The 17268-nt window shown below is 41.2% G+C and overlaps 1 protein-coding gene across 3 annotated transcripts in view; it reads left to right on the plus strand.

Moving 5' to 3' along the window:
* FBXO15 (F-box protein 15) overlaps nucleotides 1-14077 on the plus strand; it is a 56477-nt gene extending 42400 nt beyond the window's left edge. For all 3 annotated transcript variants that reach the window (XM_090039583.1, XM_090039580.1, XM_090039581.1), the window contains 2 exons: nucleotides 7114-7238; nucleotides 12181-14077. In XM_090039583.1, the coding sequence (XP_089895709.1) occupies nucleotides 7114-7238; nucleotides 12181-12450 (395 nt within the window). In that variant the 3' untranslated portion in view covers nucleotides 12451-14077. The remainder of the gene's footprint in view (nucleotides 1-7113; nucleotides 7239-12180) is intronic.
* The last annotated feature ends 3191 nt before the right edge of the window (nucleotides 14078-17268 follow it).

The raw sequence follows: 17268 nt of genomic DNA on the forward strand, positions 1-17268 counted from the left end.
GACAGATGCTATAGAGATATTGGTTTCAAATAGTAGTTGTATAATCTGTTCCAATGTAGCTGTTGTCTTCCCTTTTCTTATAGTAGTAGTCAAAAATGAAGCCAGACCATTGCAACTTTAATTCTGTTGTCTTCCAGGTTAAAGTTGCAGCGATTTTTTTTTTTTTTTTTTTTTTTCTTTTTTTTTTTTTATTCGCTTATTTTTGAGCTAACTTATGCTGTTTATAGGAGCATGGCCCTGTACCAGGTGTATTATAACAGCGTTACATCTGTCAGCAGTCCCAGGCTCATTTCAGTGGTTGCATTTTTAACATTTAAATTCAAATTACCTTGCACTTTTTATGTTGTATGCAGAAAGTAAACATTTCTAAACTTTAAAAATGTATATCTGTTTATAAGACGCATCTGTATTTAGCACTGTTTAAAATGCTACAAAAAAATTAGCATTTTATTGGAAAAATACAAAACAGTATTACTGCTGCTTTTTGTTTTGCTGCATGTCCTGGTTTTTGGTGAAGACAGTAGAGGGCAGTAGAAGACAGTAGTGTTGCCATCAAAATTTCATACAAGTTTCAGAGGAGAGTTGCTAGATACTGGTGAGATCTGAAGTGTGAGTGCTTGTATTTGGTGACACCTCAACCAGAATGTCATTAGGGCTGAGAACTTAACCAAAGTGTTAAGTGTATACTTTGGTCCTTGATTCATATTCCCGCAGCTGATTATGTAATAACACTTGATGCATTTGTTTTATGGTAGATCAAAGTCTATACATCATTTTAATCAAATTGATCTTTATTGAATTTCAGCAGATCCTTAAGTACTTTCTCTGGAATATTAACTAATAGGCATTGAGAACATCTATTTAAACTTTTACAATTTTCCATCTCTAGTCCATGTTCTTGTAGCTGTTTCCACAAACGGTGGAGAAAACGTGAAGAAATGAAGATTTGTTTACGGAGCCACATATACTTCCCTAAGAATCTTGGATTGCAGTCACTTTCCACTATTGGTTATTGGAAAGTGTCTCTTGAAGCTCTTCTCTTCAGATTCTAAAAAACCGTGGATTTCTCTTTGACTGCTGCAAAGTCTGTTTACTTGCAGATTTTGTACTCTTTTGGCCATATTTTTTTTTTCTTGGTTGTCCCAAGTCTTTCAGTATTATCCTCTGCTGTTTTGGCTTGATGTTTGTTGTTTTGGCCCAAGGCATCTTTTATGGGACAGATTGTTCCATGTGTCTTAGGCCTTTTTCTAGGATTTTTGGGGGGCTTTTTGTGTGGATGGTTTTTTTTTTTTTTTTTTTTTTTTTTTTTTTTTTTTTACAAAATTTTCATGCAACTGATTTGCACCGAATTTTATATTGACCCACACATTTTAAATAGTTTATCTAATTCTGGCAGAAATAAGTAAATTTTGCCATGGTGAGAGAACATTAAGGAGGTACAGTAGACTTCCAACTTGCATGTATATTGTATTCCTGAGAAACCTCACGTATGTTGAATTTGCGTGACTTGAGGTAAATTTTCCCATAGGAAATAATAGAAAAGTGAGGGGTTGTATTCCTTAAACCTCACATTTATGATACCAAAGGTACCAAAATGAAACCTTTTTCAACCAGTACTTTATTTATTATGTTACAAAAATGTATTGTAAATATATGCTGCTAGCACAGTGGCAACACTGAGACTGAGTGAGCCTCCAGAATCCTGCTTGGGAATCCAAGCTGCGCGTAACTCCGTTTGACGCAGTCTGCGCATCTCGCAAGGTGTTTGCGAATGATGCATGTCTTGGGGTGTGTTTTTCTGCTTGGATGTTAATATTAATTTGCATAAATGTGAGACAGGTAAGCCAAATACGAATAAAACGGGTCTGCTGTACCTTTTGCTTGCACAAATTGCACACTGTATCTTATAACAGTTATCGTACAAATTTCAGTTTTCTTTTACAGCAAAGCCTATACTGGTTGGTTGGCAAATCAATGATCAGGTTCGTTTCCCCCCCCCCCCCCCCCAAAATAAGTGCTGAATGGTAGCTAAGGAGCACAAGCCTAGTCTCCCCTTTCGCTTCCTTATTGCAGCTTTTTCATGTGAGCACTAACAAACCTGTGTTCAGATCCTCACCCCCAGTGCTTCCTGCAAATCTGTTTAGTAGGGCACTAGGGACCAAAATCCTTCCTTCTTGTCTAGTTGACACCTACAAGACCCATCCCTCTGAATGACAGTTCAGCTCTGTTGCTTTGCCCTGCCTTTTGAACCCTTGTCTATGTCTATACTTATGAAGTTTCCTGTTAGAGAGTTGTTGTCCGAGTGGAACAAACAGCAGTTATGCCACTTCCAAGAGCAAAAATAATTTCTCTCGCTTTGTATAGCTGTGTGTCTACTGGAACTTATGCTGCTAAGGGACAAAAATGGTCAAAAAAGTCAACCCCCCTGTCTTATTTGTACGGGTTCAACAAAACTTGGAAGTGCCTCTCAGGCTTGAGCATGTTTATTTCTTATTAGTCCCATTCCCTCCACTACCTTCACCAGATTCTGACCTGTGCCTGCTGTGTCTTGATCTACCCCTGTGCCTCTTGTTACTTAGCAGACATATCTGAAAGCTCACCTAAACATCTTGTCCTGAGTTTCTGGGCAAAAAGTTCCCTCCCCACTGGCCACACCTTGCATTTTTATACATCAGGGCTAAAACGTTTTGAAAAGCAAATGAAGTGCCACTAGCTTTCCTTGATCAGGGATGTGGGTGTTGGGGTGGAACAGCAATGAATAGCAGAGTGGCTACATGTTTTTTTTTCTCAAAGAAGGCTGCGAAGTAGATTGGGCTTTCATAAGCCAGAAGGCTGGTGGCTTAACAGGAAGTGTGAAGAAAGAAAATGCAGCCAGGAGAGGTCCTGAGCAGTAGTGGAGCCTTACAAAAAGGTGGGGAGCAGAGAGGAAGTACACTAGAACCCAGAGGATTTGTAGCTGGGTGACATACAACCCAGTTAACTTGTAATGCAATGCCAAGTAAAGGATGAACTACACAGGTGTTTGCTGTAGTTTTTACTTCAAAGGGCACGGCTGGAGCTCCTTAGCAGTCCCATGCACCTGAAGGGAGAACCTGAACCCTTTGAAAATAAAAGCTGGAGCAACTCTGTATTTGCAGCTGTAAATGACCTCCAGCTGGTTTGCAAACCCTAATCTTGGCAAGGGCTGAAGCACATAACTTATGAACTATGTGTTTGTTCTACTGTAATTGTGTGATTCGGACTCTCTCTTTTTTGAGGAAAAAGGGTAAAATTGTATTGGGAGCAGGAAGGTGCATTCATGGAAATGTGGTCAGTGAGGGCAGTACCTTTTTAAGAATGTTTCTGTAAGGCTGTAAAATCGCTGAAGAAGTTAGATCTCTAAGAGTCTTTTGATCTTCCACAAAGAAGGAAGAAGTGTAAAAATGGGTTTAGAAGTTCAGTTCATGACTAACTTTTTTTAAAACTAAATTCTTACTTGCAAAAAAATGAGTTGACAGATATAAATGAAACGGTCAGAGAAATGATAGAACTCTGTACCATCTTTTTATCAGGTCTGGCTTAGACTCCAGCAGTCAATGTAAAGGGACTTGGTATTTGCAGAATAGCTTCCTAGGTGGTCCATCCACCGATGTGGTGATTTGCTTTTGTAATATTGGCGATACCTTGAACTTCCTTCTTCTGTTGGCAGCATGGATCTCCCCAATTTATTCTGTTTCCATCAACATATGATTTTGTTTTTGCGTGGATTTGTGCATTGTGGAATAACTGTTCCTGTTTGAATTTTATTTGCAGATAAGTAAATATCCCTTTGAGGAAAATGCTTGGTAATTGAGGCTTCTTTTAAAGTTCTATTTGTAAAAGCTCTGCTTAAAGCTAGGTATTTATGCCAATTTCAGTTTTTTAATACTGGTTTGATGTAACCTAGGTTTGGAATTTTACTTTTTAGATAAGCACGATCTCAACACAACCCTTTGTGGCTGGAGTTATGTGGACAGGCCTTAGCTTCTTAAAAGACTCAAGCATTGCTTTTGTTTCTGGTGAACAAATGCACTTTTGTCACCAGCAATAAGTAAGTTAATCAGATTACGTTTGGCTTTTGCTGACTTAAGTTCTAGGTGTAAGATGAAGAGTCCATTGGGGAGTTTGATGCCACAGAAAAGAGTTGACAACTTCTCTCTACTGGACAGAACCTACTTCAGGCTGGAGGAGAAAGAGAGGGTGCCTCCACATAGGGTTCCTTATGGCTAATAGAGACCCAAACATGTTTACAGTGGTAAAATAGCAAGGTCAGATGGAAGATCCACTGAGCTGGTCTTTCCCCAGTTGGTTTATGGAAGCATTGTTTTGTGGAGACAGCTAGGGCAGTGCTTCCCAGATTTCCTCAGCATGTCTCCTCACTCCTGCCCCACTGTTGCATTTAGAAAGCGGGTTTTTAAACCTAGTGCCCCAAGAATTGACCCAACACCCAGCTAATCAATAGGAGAAGGGCTTTAATAATAATGCCACAAGCAAGCTTATAAAAACCAAATGCCAAAAATGACTCCTCAGAATAAAATGAGCTGCTCCACAAAGTCCTACTACATATTTAGAGGTAACAGTGTTCTCTCACCGATTCTGGCAAAGGAAGCTGGTCCAGTCTTGCAGTTTTCACCAACCAGGATCTGTTGCTGGTTAAGCTGGCTGCAATGTGGCAGTGATCTCTCTCTCTGCTTCTCCTGGAGTGCACACTTTGCTGGCAAATTCTGTTAGTTCTTATACTGTTTAATTGTATAACCTCAAAGCACTTTTCCTTGATAGCTGGCCGATTTTTTTAGAGTCCAAACAGGGAGGAAAAGGTATTGATCATCATATTGTAACTATTAATTGCCTGGCTCCTGTTCTTGCATTGTCTAGGTATAAAACTTGTGCATCTCTGCAGGCCCTATAATAGTAGGTCAATTTACAGGTGATGGGCCTGAGCAGTCAGACAGGATACTTAGAGGTGTCACCAAACCTGTCTTGGGGTATTTGTATATCAACCAGGCACATTAGCAGTAGCTTGTACGGGTGATGGTTTGTTCTTCAAACTCCAAACATACATTGAATAGTTTAGACATTTTTAACACGCTATACCTTAGGATGTTTGTTGGGAGAAGTGTTTGTCATGTACAGGATATCTTTTCTGTAGTTTTTACAAGTTTCTCTTAAGATTAATATTTAGCCTTTTTGTTTCCTTTTAGTTGCTAGGTCAATTGAAATGCGTATGTAGCTTTCTTGCCTTTACTGGCTTCTGACACACGTGATAAGTGTGTCAGTTCTCTGTTGACCATTTTCTTGATTTGACATAATGTGGCACAGAATAAAACCAATTGGGGTTGCTCTATTTTGTATGGTCCCAGCTGTCACTTTTGCATTTTTGTACAAGATGCATTGTTATTTTAATTTGGTCACAAATATTGTGTAGGCCTGGCTGAGCTGTTGCTGTATTCACCATCAACGTTGCAATCCCCCACCCCTCCAATGTTGCTCACTCCTGACCTGCAGCCTCCTGGTCCTGGGAGTGAGTGGCACTGACAATGTGCAGTGCCCAACCTCCAGCTGCTGCTTGCAGGAGGTGGCAGCTGCTGTGGCTAACGCAGTGTGTGGAGCCTGGCATCCATCCCTCCACCCTACCGTCCCCTCCCCTGTGGGTGGCATGGCCAGAACAGAGCCAGTGGTGGGGGTGGAGGATGCAAACTGCCTGCTGGAGGCTTGGGGCTCCCTGCTGGCCTTTCCCCTGGGGTCTGTAGCCTAGTGGGCTGGACCTGGGATGTAAGGAAGTGCCACACTGGCATGGCTGCCAAGCTGAGGCACCCTCTGCCTACCTGGCAGCAGTGAGGGCACAACTCCATGCTGCTGCCACACCTCACCTTGGTGGCCATGATGGTGCAGTGTTCCCTCCTGCTCTGGGTCCCACCTGCTGCGCTGCAGAGGCAGCTCTTGCCTGGAGCTGGTCCAGCTCTGTTACAGCTTTTGTGCCCAGTTGTGGGCACAGAAATCTCACAACCCCAGCTGCTGAGGTTGTGACGCCACTTGGGGTTGTGACTCAGTTTGGGAACCTCTGTTTTACAGCATTCAGAACTTCCCCTCCTTAATCTAATCTGGCAGCAACCCTCAGGGAAGCAGTCAATCGTACACAAACACCTCCCCTCCCTTGAGTGGGTTCTCTCTTGGCTATAGTAGGGCCAGTTCCATCAGGAAAGCATAATTTAAACTGCTTTCTCTGCTGGCAAGAATGAGTGGCACCCTATGTTTGTATATGATTGAGGTGATGAACGGAGAGCCGCTCCTGACTTGCTTTTCTTGTACTCACATAGTGAAGATGATTATCCTGCCTGCCTTCTCAGTGAACAACTTTCAACTGCTTTAGTATTTCTTGTATTTAAAGAGCTTTGTTTTTTGGAAAATGTCCTATGAAGAAGCTCTTATTTTAAATAACAAAAACAAAAAAAAGCCCTTACTTTCCTTATCAGAGAATTAGTTCATTAAGACAAATGCCAAACTGTAATCTAATCTCAGAATTTACCACACTTTTTTTTTATTTACTGGAAAAGGAAAAACATCCCATTTAAAAAAAAAGAAAAATTCTTTCCTTATGATTGCAAACAGTACCAAATTTAGGATAGATATTAGGTTATGTTGGCTTGCTCCATTTGCAACTAGTTTTGTATTAGACAAAGTAGTAATGAAGCATCTTTGCTTTTTCTCCCCTGGTGTTAAACATGATACCTCTGTGATAACTGCAGGGTTGAGTGATTGGGTGACTTGGGATTAAATTATTTCACTTGAGACTCCTATTTGCTTGTTTCTTGAAGCCACTGTGTGACTTTCAGACTTCTGTACTTGAATGAAATAAAAACCCCAACTTTTCTATCCATTCTTGTCTCCCAGAATCAAAGCTGTGTATGGTGACTTGATCTGTTTTCATAGCTAGGTGCTTATGAAAACTACTGGATACATGTCAGAGTTCTCTGTTGATCTGTAGAGGACAAATGCATGGTTTAGAGATTGCAGCAGAGAAATAAGGACATACAAAGGATTTCTGGCTTAGTTTGATTTGTCATTACATAATGATAAATTTGTTAATCTTTTCAGATTACATTCAAAATGGATATTTGAAGATTATGGTTATAGGTTTAAAAGATAATGCACAGCACTTACCTCTGATTGGGAAAGTTGGATTTTTCTGGAAAACATCTGTATTTGAAGGCAATATAAAGGTAAATGAATAGGTTTTGTGGAAGAAAATAGTTTTTTCAAAATAAAAGTAACACCTAATATGTGTATTTAAAATTGGATAGTTTTTGTTTGTGAGAAATCATTTCAACTGAAAAAACCTCCTAAAATCGAGGTGTTATAGAGGTCAAACGCTAACTTTGTTCTGTTGTCAAACAGTCGCTCTCTTTTGGCAGAACAGGCATGCAGAATTTCTAAAAGAGCGCCTTCTGTGAATTATAAACATGTTTGAGTATGATAATGCATTTCTAATGTATTTACTTTTTTTTTCTACCTGGGAAAATGGGAAACTTCAAGCTCATTAATTGCCCATAATGTTGTTACATTCTTTTTCGGACTGATTTTTTTTTTTTTCCTGCTTTGTTACCCTGAATCAAGATGTCGTCCTTTTTTTCCCCCTCTGTCCCTTTTAAAATGTCTATGAAATAGATTGACTCACTTTTTTTTCCAGCTGTACATATAGAAAGAGTTCAATTTCTCCATTTGGTTTTATCAGTCAAACATTGTATTGGATAACCAAAAGCAGCTGAAGCTAGAAAGAACCAAAATAGATGAATATCTGTTGGAAAGATTCTTAAAGCAATGACCATTCGTAAGTCAGATCTGTAATGCTCAGTAGGGTGATTTAAACAACATTTTTGGCTTTGGAAAAGCTTGTGTTGGGCCAGAATTTGTCAGTGTAAAGTCTGTCTCTAGTCTATACAAAGGTTTTGATCAGCAACATTTGTGGGATGTTAGCACTGGCTCACATGGCTTGTTAAACTGGAGCAGAAAAGGTCTTGATGGAGTGAAATCTGGATGACTTCGCTTAAGGATATTCCTAGCGTCAAGGGACTTGAGGCCAAATGCCATAAAATGGTGGCACTTGTACTCAAGACTGCTAGTCAAATGGATCAATAAGACCATAATGGAGGTTGAAATGAATGATACTAACATTAGACTCTATCTTAATTCTGCCTGCGTGTTTTAAATACTGTTTACATCTATTTTATAATGCATAGCATCAGATGGATTAATAACACCACCTCCTCAAAAAACCCCAAACAGAATTTTATCTGTATATTCAGCTTTTACATGTTCTGGGGATTTTATTGTTATCATAAAAAAAGAAATAAATGCCCTTGCTACCACTATGAGGAGCAAAATTTGGGGGAATAGTCATGCGTGTAATGCCAGAACAACCTGGATCATAGAAAATTAGGGTTGGAAGGGACCTTAGGAGGTCAGCTAGTCCAAGCCCCTGGTCAAAGCAGGGCCTTCCCGAACTACATCATCCCAGCCAAAACCTTTTGTCTCTCTGGGTAACCTTTTGCAGTGTTTTGCTACCTTCCTAGTTGAATTTTTTCCCTAATATCTAACATAAACTTCCTTTGCTACAACTTGAAGACTGTTGCTCCTTGTTCTGATAGACTGTTCTCAGTGGAGGCAGATATCTCCATCCTCTTTCAAACCTCCCTTCAGGTAGTTGAAGGCTACGGTTAAACCCGTCTCCTCTTCTGCACACTAAATAAACCCAGTTCCCTCAGCCTCTCTTCAGAAGTCATGTGCCCTAGCCCCCAAACCATTTATACTGCTGCCTGCTGGACTCTCTCCAATTTGTCCACATCCTTTCTGTAGTGGGGGACCCAAAACTGAACACAGTACTTCAGATGTGACGTCATAAGTGATAAGTAGAGGCAAATAATTACTTCCTTGACCTGCTGGCAACACATCTACCAATGCAGCCCAATATGCTGTTAGCCACCTTGGCAACAAGGGCATACTGCTGGTTCATATTCAGTTTTATTGTCCACCGTAACTCCCAGGTCCTTTTTTTGCAGAGTTGCTGTCCAGCCAGTCAGCCCCCAGCCTGTACCAGTACATGGGATTGTTCCATCCTAAGTGCAGGACTTTGCACTTGTCCCTGCTGAATCTCATGAGATTCCTTCTGGCCCAGTCCTCTAATTTGTTTAGGTCACTCTGAATCCTAGCCGTACCATCCAGTGTATCTACTACTCCCCCCAGCTTGGTGTTGTCTGTAAGCTTGCTGAGGGTGCAGTCTATACCATCTTCCAGGTTGTTGATGAAGACATTGAACAAAACTGGCTCCAGGACTGATTACTGAGGCTCTCCACTTGATACCGGTTGCCAATTAGGCATTGAGCCATTAATTACTCCTGTCTGAGCCTGATGCTGCTGCCAGTTTTTTCTATCCATCTCATAGTCCATTCATTCAGCCTGTACTTCCTTAGCTTGCCTGGGAGTATGTTGTGGGAGACTGTATCAAAGCCTTCCTAAAATCAAGGTACAACACATCTGCTGGTCTCCCTGTGTCCACAGAGCCAGTCATCTCATAGAAGGCAGTCAGGTTGGTCAGGCTTGACTTGACCTTGGTGAATGCATGCTGACTATTCCTAATTACCTTCTCCTCCAAGTGCTTAGAAATGGATTCCTTGAAGATCTGCTCCATGATTTTTCCAGGGACTGAGGTGAAGCTGACTGGTCTATTAGTTCTCTGGATCCTTCTTTTTCCCTTTCTTAAATGTGGCCACTGTTTGCCCTTTTCCAGCCATCTAAGACCTCATGATCATCATGATCAGCCACTGTTTCCTGCAAGACACCACCAAGAGGGACTGCTCGCACTTCAGGCAGCCCCCAACCACAGCTCCAAACCCAGACCTGGGTGGAAGCCTCAATGGTGAGCGGTCCTGCCTGTACAGATGCAAGCAGTGGCAGTGGCAGTGGCTTTGGCATTGTGATGTCCTCCAGCCATTTCCCTGGGCCTCTTGATTTGCCTTCTTTCTTTTACTGCCCTTCTTCTAACCACACCTTCCCTAGCAAACTCACCTGGAAGCTGGTCTGTTTATTGCTCATTGTCCCCCAGAAGTTCAAAGGTTCCTTTTTTCCTGCTTCCTTGCATGAAGCTAAAAGGCTCTCTTCTCAAAAAGTGAAGGGGGGAGGTGGGGCAGAGGGGATGGGAGGGAAATTGGCCTGCAAACTGCTCACACTGATTGCTGGCTCCCTGACTGCTCAGGGTGTCTCCTTTTTATACCCTGCTGGGCCTGCACCAGCTCAGCCCTGCTCGTTAGGGCTTCTGTCAGGCCCAGGCAGCAGTCACTCAGCCAGCAACACTCCCAGCTTCTTGGAGCACATGTCCCAAACATGCACAGCCCACCAAACAAACCCTCAGCAAACCAAAGGCAGCTCTGGATCACTTACCTTCCCTGGGCAGGATCTGGTGCTCGTCTTCTCTTCCCTTTTTGCTCCCAGCAAACTGCCTGCAAACAGTTTACCCTGGTCGCTGGCTCCCTGGTCACTGGATATTTTGATGAAGCCTTAAAAATTAAACAAACAAAAAACTGCCAACTTTAGGCATCCTGTTGGGTGGGAGGGAAACCTGCTCTGTAGGTAGTAATTAAATATGGCATTCCTGATGCAGGATAAAGGAACCCAGATACAATGGGAAAATTGAAGCAGAGAAGTCCTTGATGTGGAAAACTGCTGGTCTAAACTTTTACAGAGTTGCAGCACCCTTCCACCTCTTTCTGAATGTAGTGAAACCCCTGGTGAGAAGCACTGCTGGTGCTGCCTCGGCTTATGCCTGATGCACGGTCAGTCTGGGAAAGCCTATGCACATTTCTGCTGCATTAGGACCGTGATCAGCCTAAAGCAGGCAGGAGCTGCTTCATGTTGTATAGCTTTTCCTGGTCTGGCTCTCCCTGTGCTCATCCATGAAAAAAGTGCACAGGTGGAACTGGCCTATATGCCTCTATTCCTGAGTGTTGGAGGGGCCCATGTATGCTAACACAAGAATGTTTGTTTGTTTGTTTGTTTGTTTGTTTGTTTTTTTTCTAACTGACAGTCTACAAACATTTTACTTAATCAACCATTTTTTTTACTGTCAGTTTTTAAAAAAAATACCCTTCAGTTGGCAACCCTACTTGACTGCCGCAGGGGTTGTATACCATGCTGCCCCCAAAACCCACTCCCTAGCTTTATTTCTGCCTCCCCACCCCAGTTCCAGCAGACATCTCCATCTGCTGCCTTGCTCTCCCAGCCCCTCTGTCCTGTCCCAGCTACAAGGAACTATGGAAGTTGCAGTGAGCCAGAAAGCCTTGACAGATGGTTTGCTGCAGCGTGTGAAGCAGAGCTCCTGTGTAAGCACCAGGTGGTGCTGCTCTGCTCTCTGCCCAGCATTGATGCTCGACTAGCTTCTTCATGCAACAGATCTTGAAACAAGCTAATGACTTTTTTATGGAGTTCATGGGCAAGTGATTTTTTTTAGACTGACTTTTTACAGACTGTCCATAAATGTTATGGATAGTTGGCAGTCCTGGGTGGGATGGAGAAGGCTACAGCTGAATCATTTGGATCTCCTTTAGGCTGACAACAGCCCTCACGAAGCAGAATTGTGCATGGGGCAATTTTACCTGGTTGCTGTTGTGACAGCAATGCTTGCAGTGCAGCATCTCAGTTGAGAACCACTCATCAAGACCATTCAACTTCAGACGTTCGTAACTAGCCTATGTTATGCAAGAGGTCCAACAACAAGACACTAAGTGTCACCCAATATTAAGATCTCAGTTTATAGTATATCTACTGAATTGTTGCAGGTAACTTAAAGTATTCAATATTATACTTGTCCTTTTGAGAATTAAATCCTGTGCCATTTCACAGAGGGGGAAAAACTGGAGAATGTTTCTGACTCTGTGCAACCTCTATGTTAAATCTGGGACTGGGGCTGATACGCAGGCTCTGCTTGCTTGTGTTCACTGAATGACTAAGCCTGGAAAAGCATCAGTGGCTTGGAGGGACCTCAAGCATGTGCCCTAGCGCTGCTTTCAGACTTCGTCTGCATGGCACTATCTCAGATATTTTGTGTATATGTTATGCGTGTGCATAATGAAATGGCACAACATAAGTAAATATTTTTTGTTTGTGTTTTAGAACTGTTACGTGATGGATATCACGGTCTTGGATGAAACTGAAAAACCCTTTTGGTGCTTCAGTGCCCCAGTCTACATGAGACCATCTTCTAAGACATCTGGCCTTTATGACTACATGGGGTGTATCTATGACATAAAATATGTGGATTCAGATGGGAAAGTGCACATTGAGCTTGTGTGGATGGATAATACCAAGGAATATTATATAGTGAATCTAATCCTTTACATAAGCACCAAAAAAGTTAACAGCTGGTATGGAACAAACTATTGATACTAATATATTGATACTAATAATTTCCGCAGATAACTTTTTAAAAATGCTTCCTGCAGATAACTACTTGTTTGTTTTTGTTTTGTTTTTTATAATTAAAAGTTCAAATGATTCTGTAATCCAGATGTTACAGGTTGTTTCATGCTATTTTTTTCTGAAAATTAATAAATTGAGTCATAGTTTCTCTTGTAGCTGGACCATAGATACCTAATATCTGTGCTAATTACTAGGTATGATGGGAGGGAAGAAAAAAAGGAAAAAGATCAATGTCACTCTTATACCATACCATCTGTGATGGTCAAGAGTGTCATTCTGCTTCCGGGTGTGGACTCGCTTATATTTGGAGCCATTTAAAAAGGGCAAGACCTATTACATTTTAGTTGTATGTGAACATAACACAATGATATAATTGTAGCAAAACCACTCAACTTTTACCCCGGATGAAGCAGCATTTCAATTGGAATGGTTTTGCTATATTTGTATTGTTCTCAAATAGTTTATACAGAATTAGAATGTAACTGCTGTCCTCTTGAAGCTTTCCCCTTTTGAAATTGTTCTAAATGTGCACTATTAATTTGTGGATATATATAAATAAAAGATTATTATCATCACTCTGACCTACACAGTTTCTGAAAGCTAAAATCTGCGTTGAAAAACCACAGCCTTAAAGTTTCAGTGGCAAGGCAGCGCAGCTTTAGTGTTGATTTGTGCCTCTGTGCTGTTCTTACAGATTGTGGAGGATACTTTTGAAGAATGAGCAAATTTAGGCAGAAGTTTTTTGTTAGTTTTTTTTTTTTTTTCCTAATTTCAGAAAATGTATTCAGGTTTTTAAATTTTTTTAGATTACAAAACAAAGATGAATGATGCATGGATTAAGGTAATTAATTCACAAGGGGAAGAGTTCTCCCAATATAATTAAAACTGATGGCTTATATTGCTGTTAGCACAAGGAAAATGCATTTAATTTTAACTTTGTTTATATATTCCAGCAAATACTTTCAGATAGGAGCCTAGAATTATGCACTGAAATCCACATACCAGCTGTTAAATAAATGTTCTGATTTTGAGGCATTTGTCTTTACCAGCTCCCATTGGTATACTTAACAGTCAGTAACTTCTGTAGAAACTATTTAACTATAGAAACTCAATTTTTGAAAATTTAGGTTTGTATGCTTAATTTTTCACTGAGGATAGTCGGTGGTAAATTTAGAATGTAATTTTGGTTCTTACTTGAAATCTGCTGGAAGTGAGCCAGAGTAAAGACTGCAGCATTGACACACTCTGTCATTTTATTATGTGGGTAACATTAGCATATTGCATGTCCATATAAATAAACACTAAGTTTGAGGTTTTTCCTCTTCATTGTGGAGGAGGAAGTCTGACTATAATATCTGGCTTCTTGTTAATTAAATATTTTCTTTAAAATATATCAGTATTCTTTCTGTATATAGATTTGTATTGGTTCGCATGAGCCAACTTTTTTTTATTTAAACAGTTGAGCTGAGCTTAAGTATTTGTTCTGCAGATGCAGAGACTCCTTTTGTCAACATTTTTTGTTTTGTTTTCCGAGTTCTTTTTAATGTAGTTGTTTGAACTCAAAGAGAATAAACTATAGTGGATTGTGTTAAACAAATAAATGTTTTCAGTTTGATTTCTGTTTATCTTTGCCAGTCAGGAAGTGGGCAACAACCCAGTCTTACTTCCGTTTGTCTGTTCTAGTCCAATCACATTAACTTGCTATCCCCCGCCCCCCCAACTCTTTCTGGTCATTTATAGGGACTCGGTACCCTTTTTATAGAGTGGGCTCAACTTGGCATATTCAAGAAGATAATAGAGTTTACCAAAACTAAACAATCCTTTCAAAGTTTATTTTTTGTCATTAGTAATAGATTTTATTTAACTGTTTTTATTTGTAGTAAACTCTTAGAAGAAATGCTAAACTGATGGCATTGAAGCTCTTTGTGTGTGAACAGTCAGGGTACAGTATGCCAAACTGTTCTGCAAGTGAGCTTGAGTCCTGATTTTTTTTTTTTGTTTGTTTTGTTTTTTGGGGGGGGGGGTTTGTTTTGGAAGGAGTCACCTTTGCCATGGAAAAAGTAGAACACAGGGCAGCATGGCATCTCAAACTAACTTGTTAGGCCACAGCTACTTCATCAGATGCAATGAAGGGACTTGCAAAGAGCAGAGGTACTGAATAGAAAGGAATATGGTCACTTTTTAAATAAAAGGGATTTAGAAAAGGAGAGGGAAGGAGCACTGCTGAAAAAGGTGAAGGGTTAAACAAAGCAGTTTTCATAGAGAGAGATTTGGGTTATAAAAGGTAGCTCAAGTAATGGGATAAGAATTGGGTGCATCTACATGTGCAGTTAAGGTGAAGAAATAAATGTTGGAGTACTTTGAGCCAGAGTGAACTGTTCCTGGTTGCAGCATCTACACATGCACCCAGGACAGCAGCTGTTTGAGCTGGGCAGAGGATGCCTAGGCTGACAGGGGGTCAACCCTGAGCTCCGGGTGGTGGCATCAGGCTGCAGAGGGGCTGGCTGGGACATGAGGGTGCAGAACCTGTGAAGCTATGTGGCTGGTGGCAGCTAGGAATATGGCTCCCATCTGGTCACTGTTTACACATGCATTTCAGTGCAGGTAAGTACTTTGCTGTAAGATAATACTGTTTCTGATATTAATTTTCTACAGTAGAGTTAATTTGTTTACCATCCCCTAATACCAGTGCACTTGCAGACTGTGAAGCTTTACTGTGGAGCTAAGTAGTCAACTCCTGCAGTAAAATGCACATGTAGATGCACTTCTTAAGACCAGAATAAGCACAATCCAGTCTGTGGACCCCTTGTTACAGAATTTTGTTCATCAAATTGTTTTTCCTCTAAGACCAGGTTTTTCCCCCATTCAACATGGGGAGGGGGGAGGAGGGGGAGATGGTATGTGTCTTGTCTTGGATTCAAGTACTGGCTTATTGACCCAGGGTAGGCAGTGGCTCCAGCCCCGCTCAGTCCAGGCTGAATCCGTGGCTGTAGCTGCTGCCTGGAGTGCTGAGAATAGGAGGTAAGCAGTCTGCTGCAGAGATGTCATTTGAATTTGGGAGGCTGTCTATAAGCCAGGATGGGTTTATCCCGTGTGGCTACCTTGAGGTGTTCATATTTTTCCAAGAGGGGTTGGAGGTCATTAATGATGTCTTGAGTGTTCAAACTGGGGGTTGTAGGTGACAGCCAGAAAGATTCTGTCATCCTTGTCACAGGACTGATATAGTGAGAGGTCAGAGTGGGGTTCCAATCTGGCTCTGTTGATCTGAGTGGCTATACATTTGAGATTGTATTGTAAGTGTAGGAATCCTTGCTCCAGATCCCCAAGGTGTGGATTCTGGCTGGTGTGATCAGAGCAAATGTGGTTGTAACAGAGCTTGGTCAAAGATGACAGATCTAGTGGTATGGTCCCCATATCCTTTTGGCCTTCTTCCTGAGACTGCGGACGAAAATGCAAATTAGTTCCAGTTGCTTTGACAGCTTTGTAATGTGAACACTTGTCCTTTGTGACCTAGATTGAAACCACCAAACTGCTGTTAGATGCTAACAGCTTTCTTTCACTATGGACTTCAGCTGAATTTGTTGTATAAACGTTTTACATTTAGAATATAAAACACCAGTAGTTCTGTTTGTTTAAATGTCATTTCAACTCCTATGGCATTTAACTGAAAATGGTGTGTTACACAGAGGAACTAGTGTAACACTGACAGCATAATGAAATTTCTCAAGAAAATATACATTAGTGTAGGCTCTAAAACTGAAACAAATGTAGCTGTCTGTTCTTTATTAAGGGAGCTAATGGGAGAGGGTTTGAGGTAACTGTTTAATAGAACTGTCATGCAGCAACTTGCACCTGGTGAAAGAGTAGCGGTTGACCTACAACAACATTGTTCCTAGTTTAACTCTTAGCAGTTTGTTGGCACTGGATTTATGACCTTGTTTCAGGTGGATCCAAACCCTCAGACCAACCACTACCTCTCCGTTTGATAATGGGTGAATTTTATTGATATACAGTGATAGCAGATAAGAATAATGTAAACAATTCTATACCTACCAGTCCTAGAGTTGTCAAGGTACATCTGGCCAGTATGCGAGATTCTCCCTGAGGTTCTCTTGAATGCTAGATGTCAGCAGCCTGGAGGTCAAAGACTGAGGCCCACCCTTCCAGTAGGGTGGATGAGACAGGCTGGTGGTGTGCCCCCTGTCCGTGCTTGCCTTGGGTTCCCCTCTCAGAGACCCTTTGCTGCTCTGAAATCCCTCCTTTTGTATCCTTTTCCTCATCTGATGACTTTTCATTTCTGGGCATTGACTGATTGGTTTCTCTATGGTCATCATACTGTCCATATTCTGTCCTGTTAGCATATTCCTTTGTTTCACAAACCCATCACATGCATGCATCCTAATTCAGTTATTTACCAGTTTCCCTGGATTTGGTCCATCTACCAAAACTGGAAATCCCTTGGGCTCTGCAGTTTAGCATCTTGACTTGCAGAGCCTCTTATCTCAGTCTGGGTACACTGTTCATGCTATGAAGTGGTATGGCACATATCTTCAATTTCCCAGCCTGTATGTCTGCTTGCTGCTTGCCTGTCTCAGACACAGTGTGCCTGGAAGGAAACTTTGTCACAAGCAGGCTTTTAGAAATCAATTGACCCTTGCAATTCCCCATGGACCATTCTTCTAATGCATATCTACTTTAACTAAAAGCCAGTTCTCAAAAGCAAACCTCTAAATACCACTTTCTAACCATCAATGTGGAATCTAGAGAGATACCTGAGAAGAA

The sequence above is a fragment of the Crocodylus siamensis genome, chromosome 3, assembly GCF_052110815.1.
Source record: "Crocodylus siamensis isolate JL-2025a chromosome 3, ASM5211081v1, whole genome shotgun sequence".
Taxonomy (NCBI): Eukaryota; Metazoa; Chordata; order Crocodylia; family Crocodylidae; genus Crocodylus; species Crocodylus siamensis.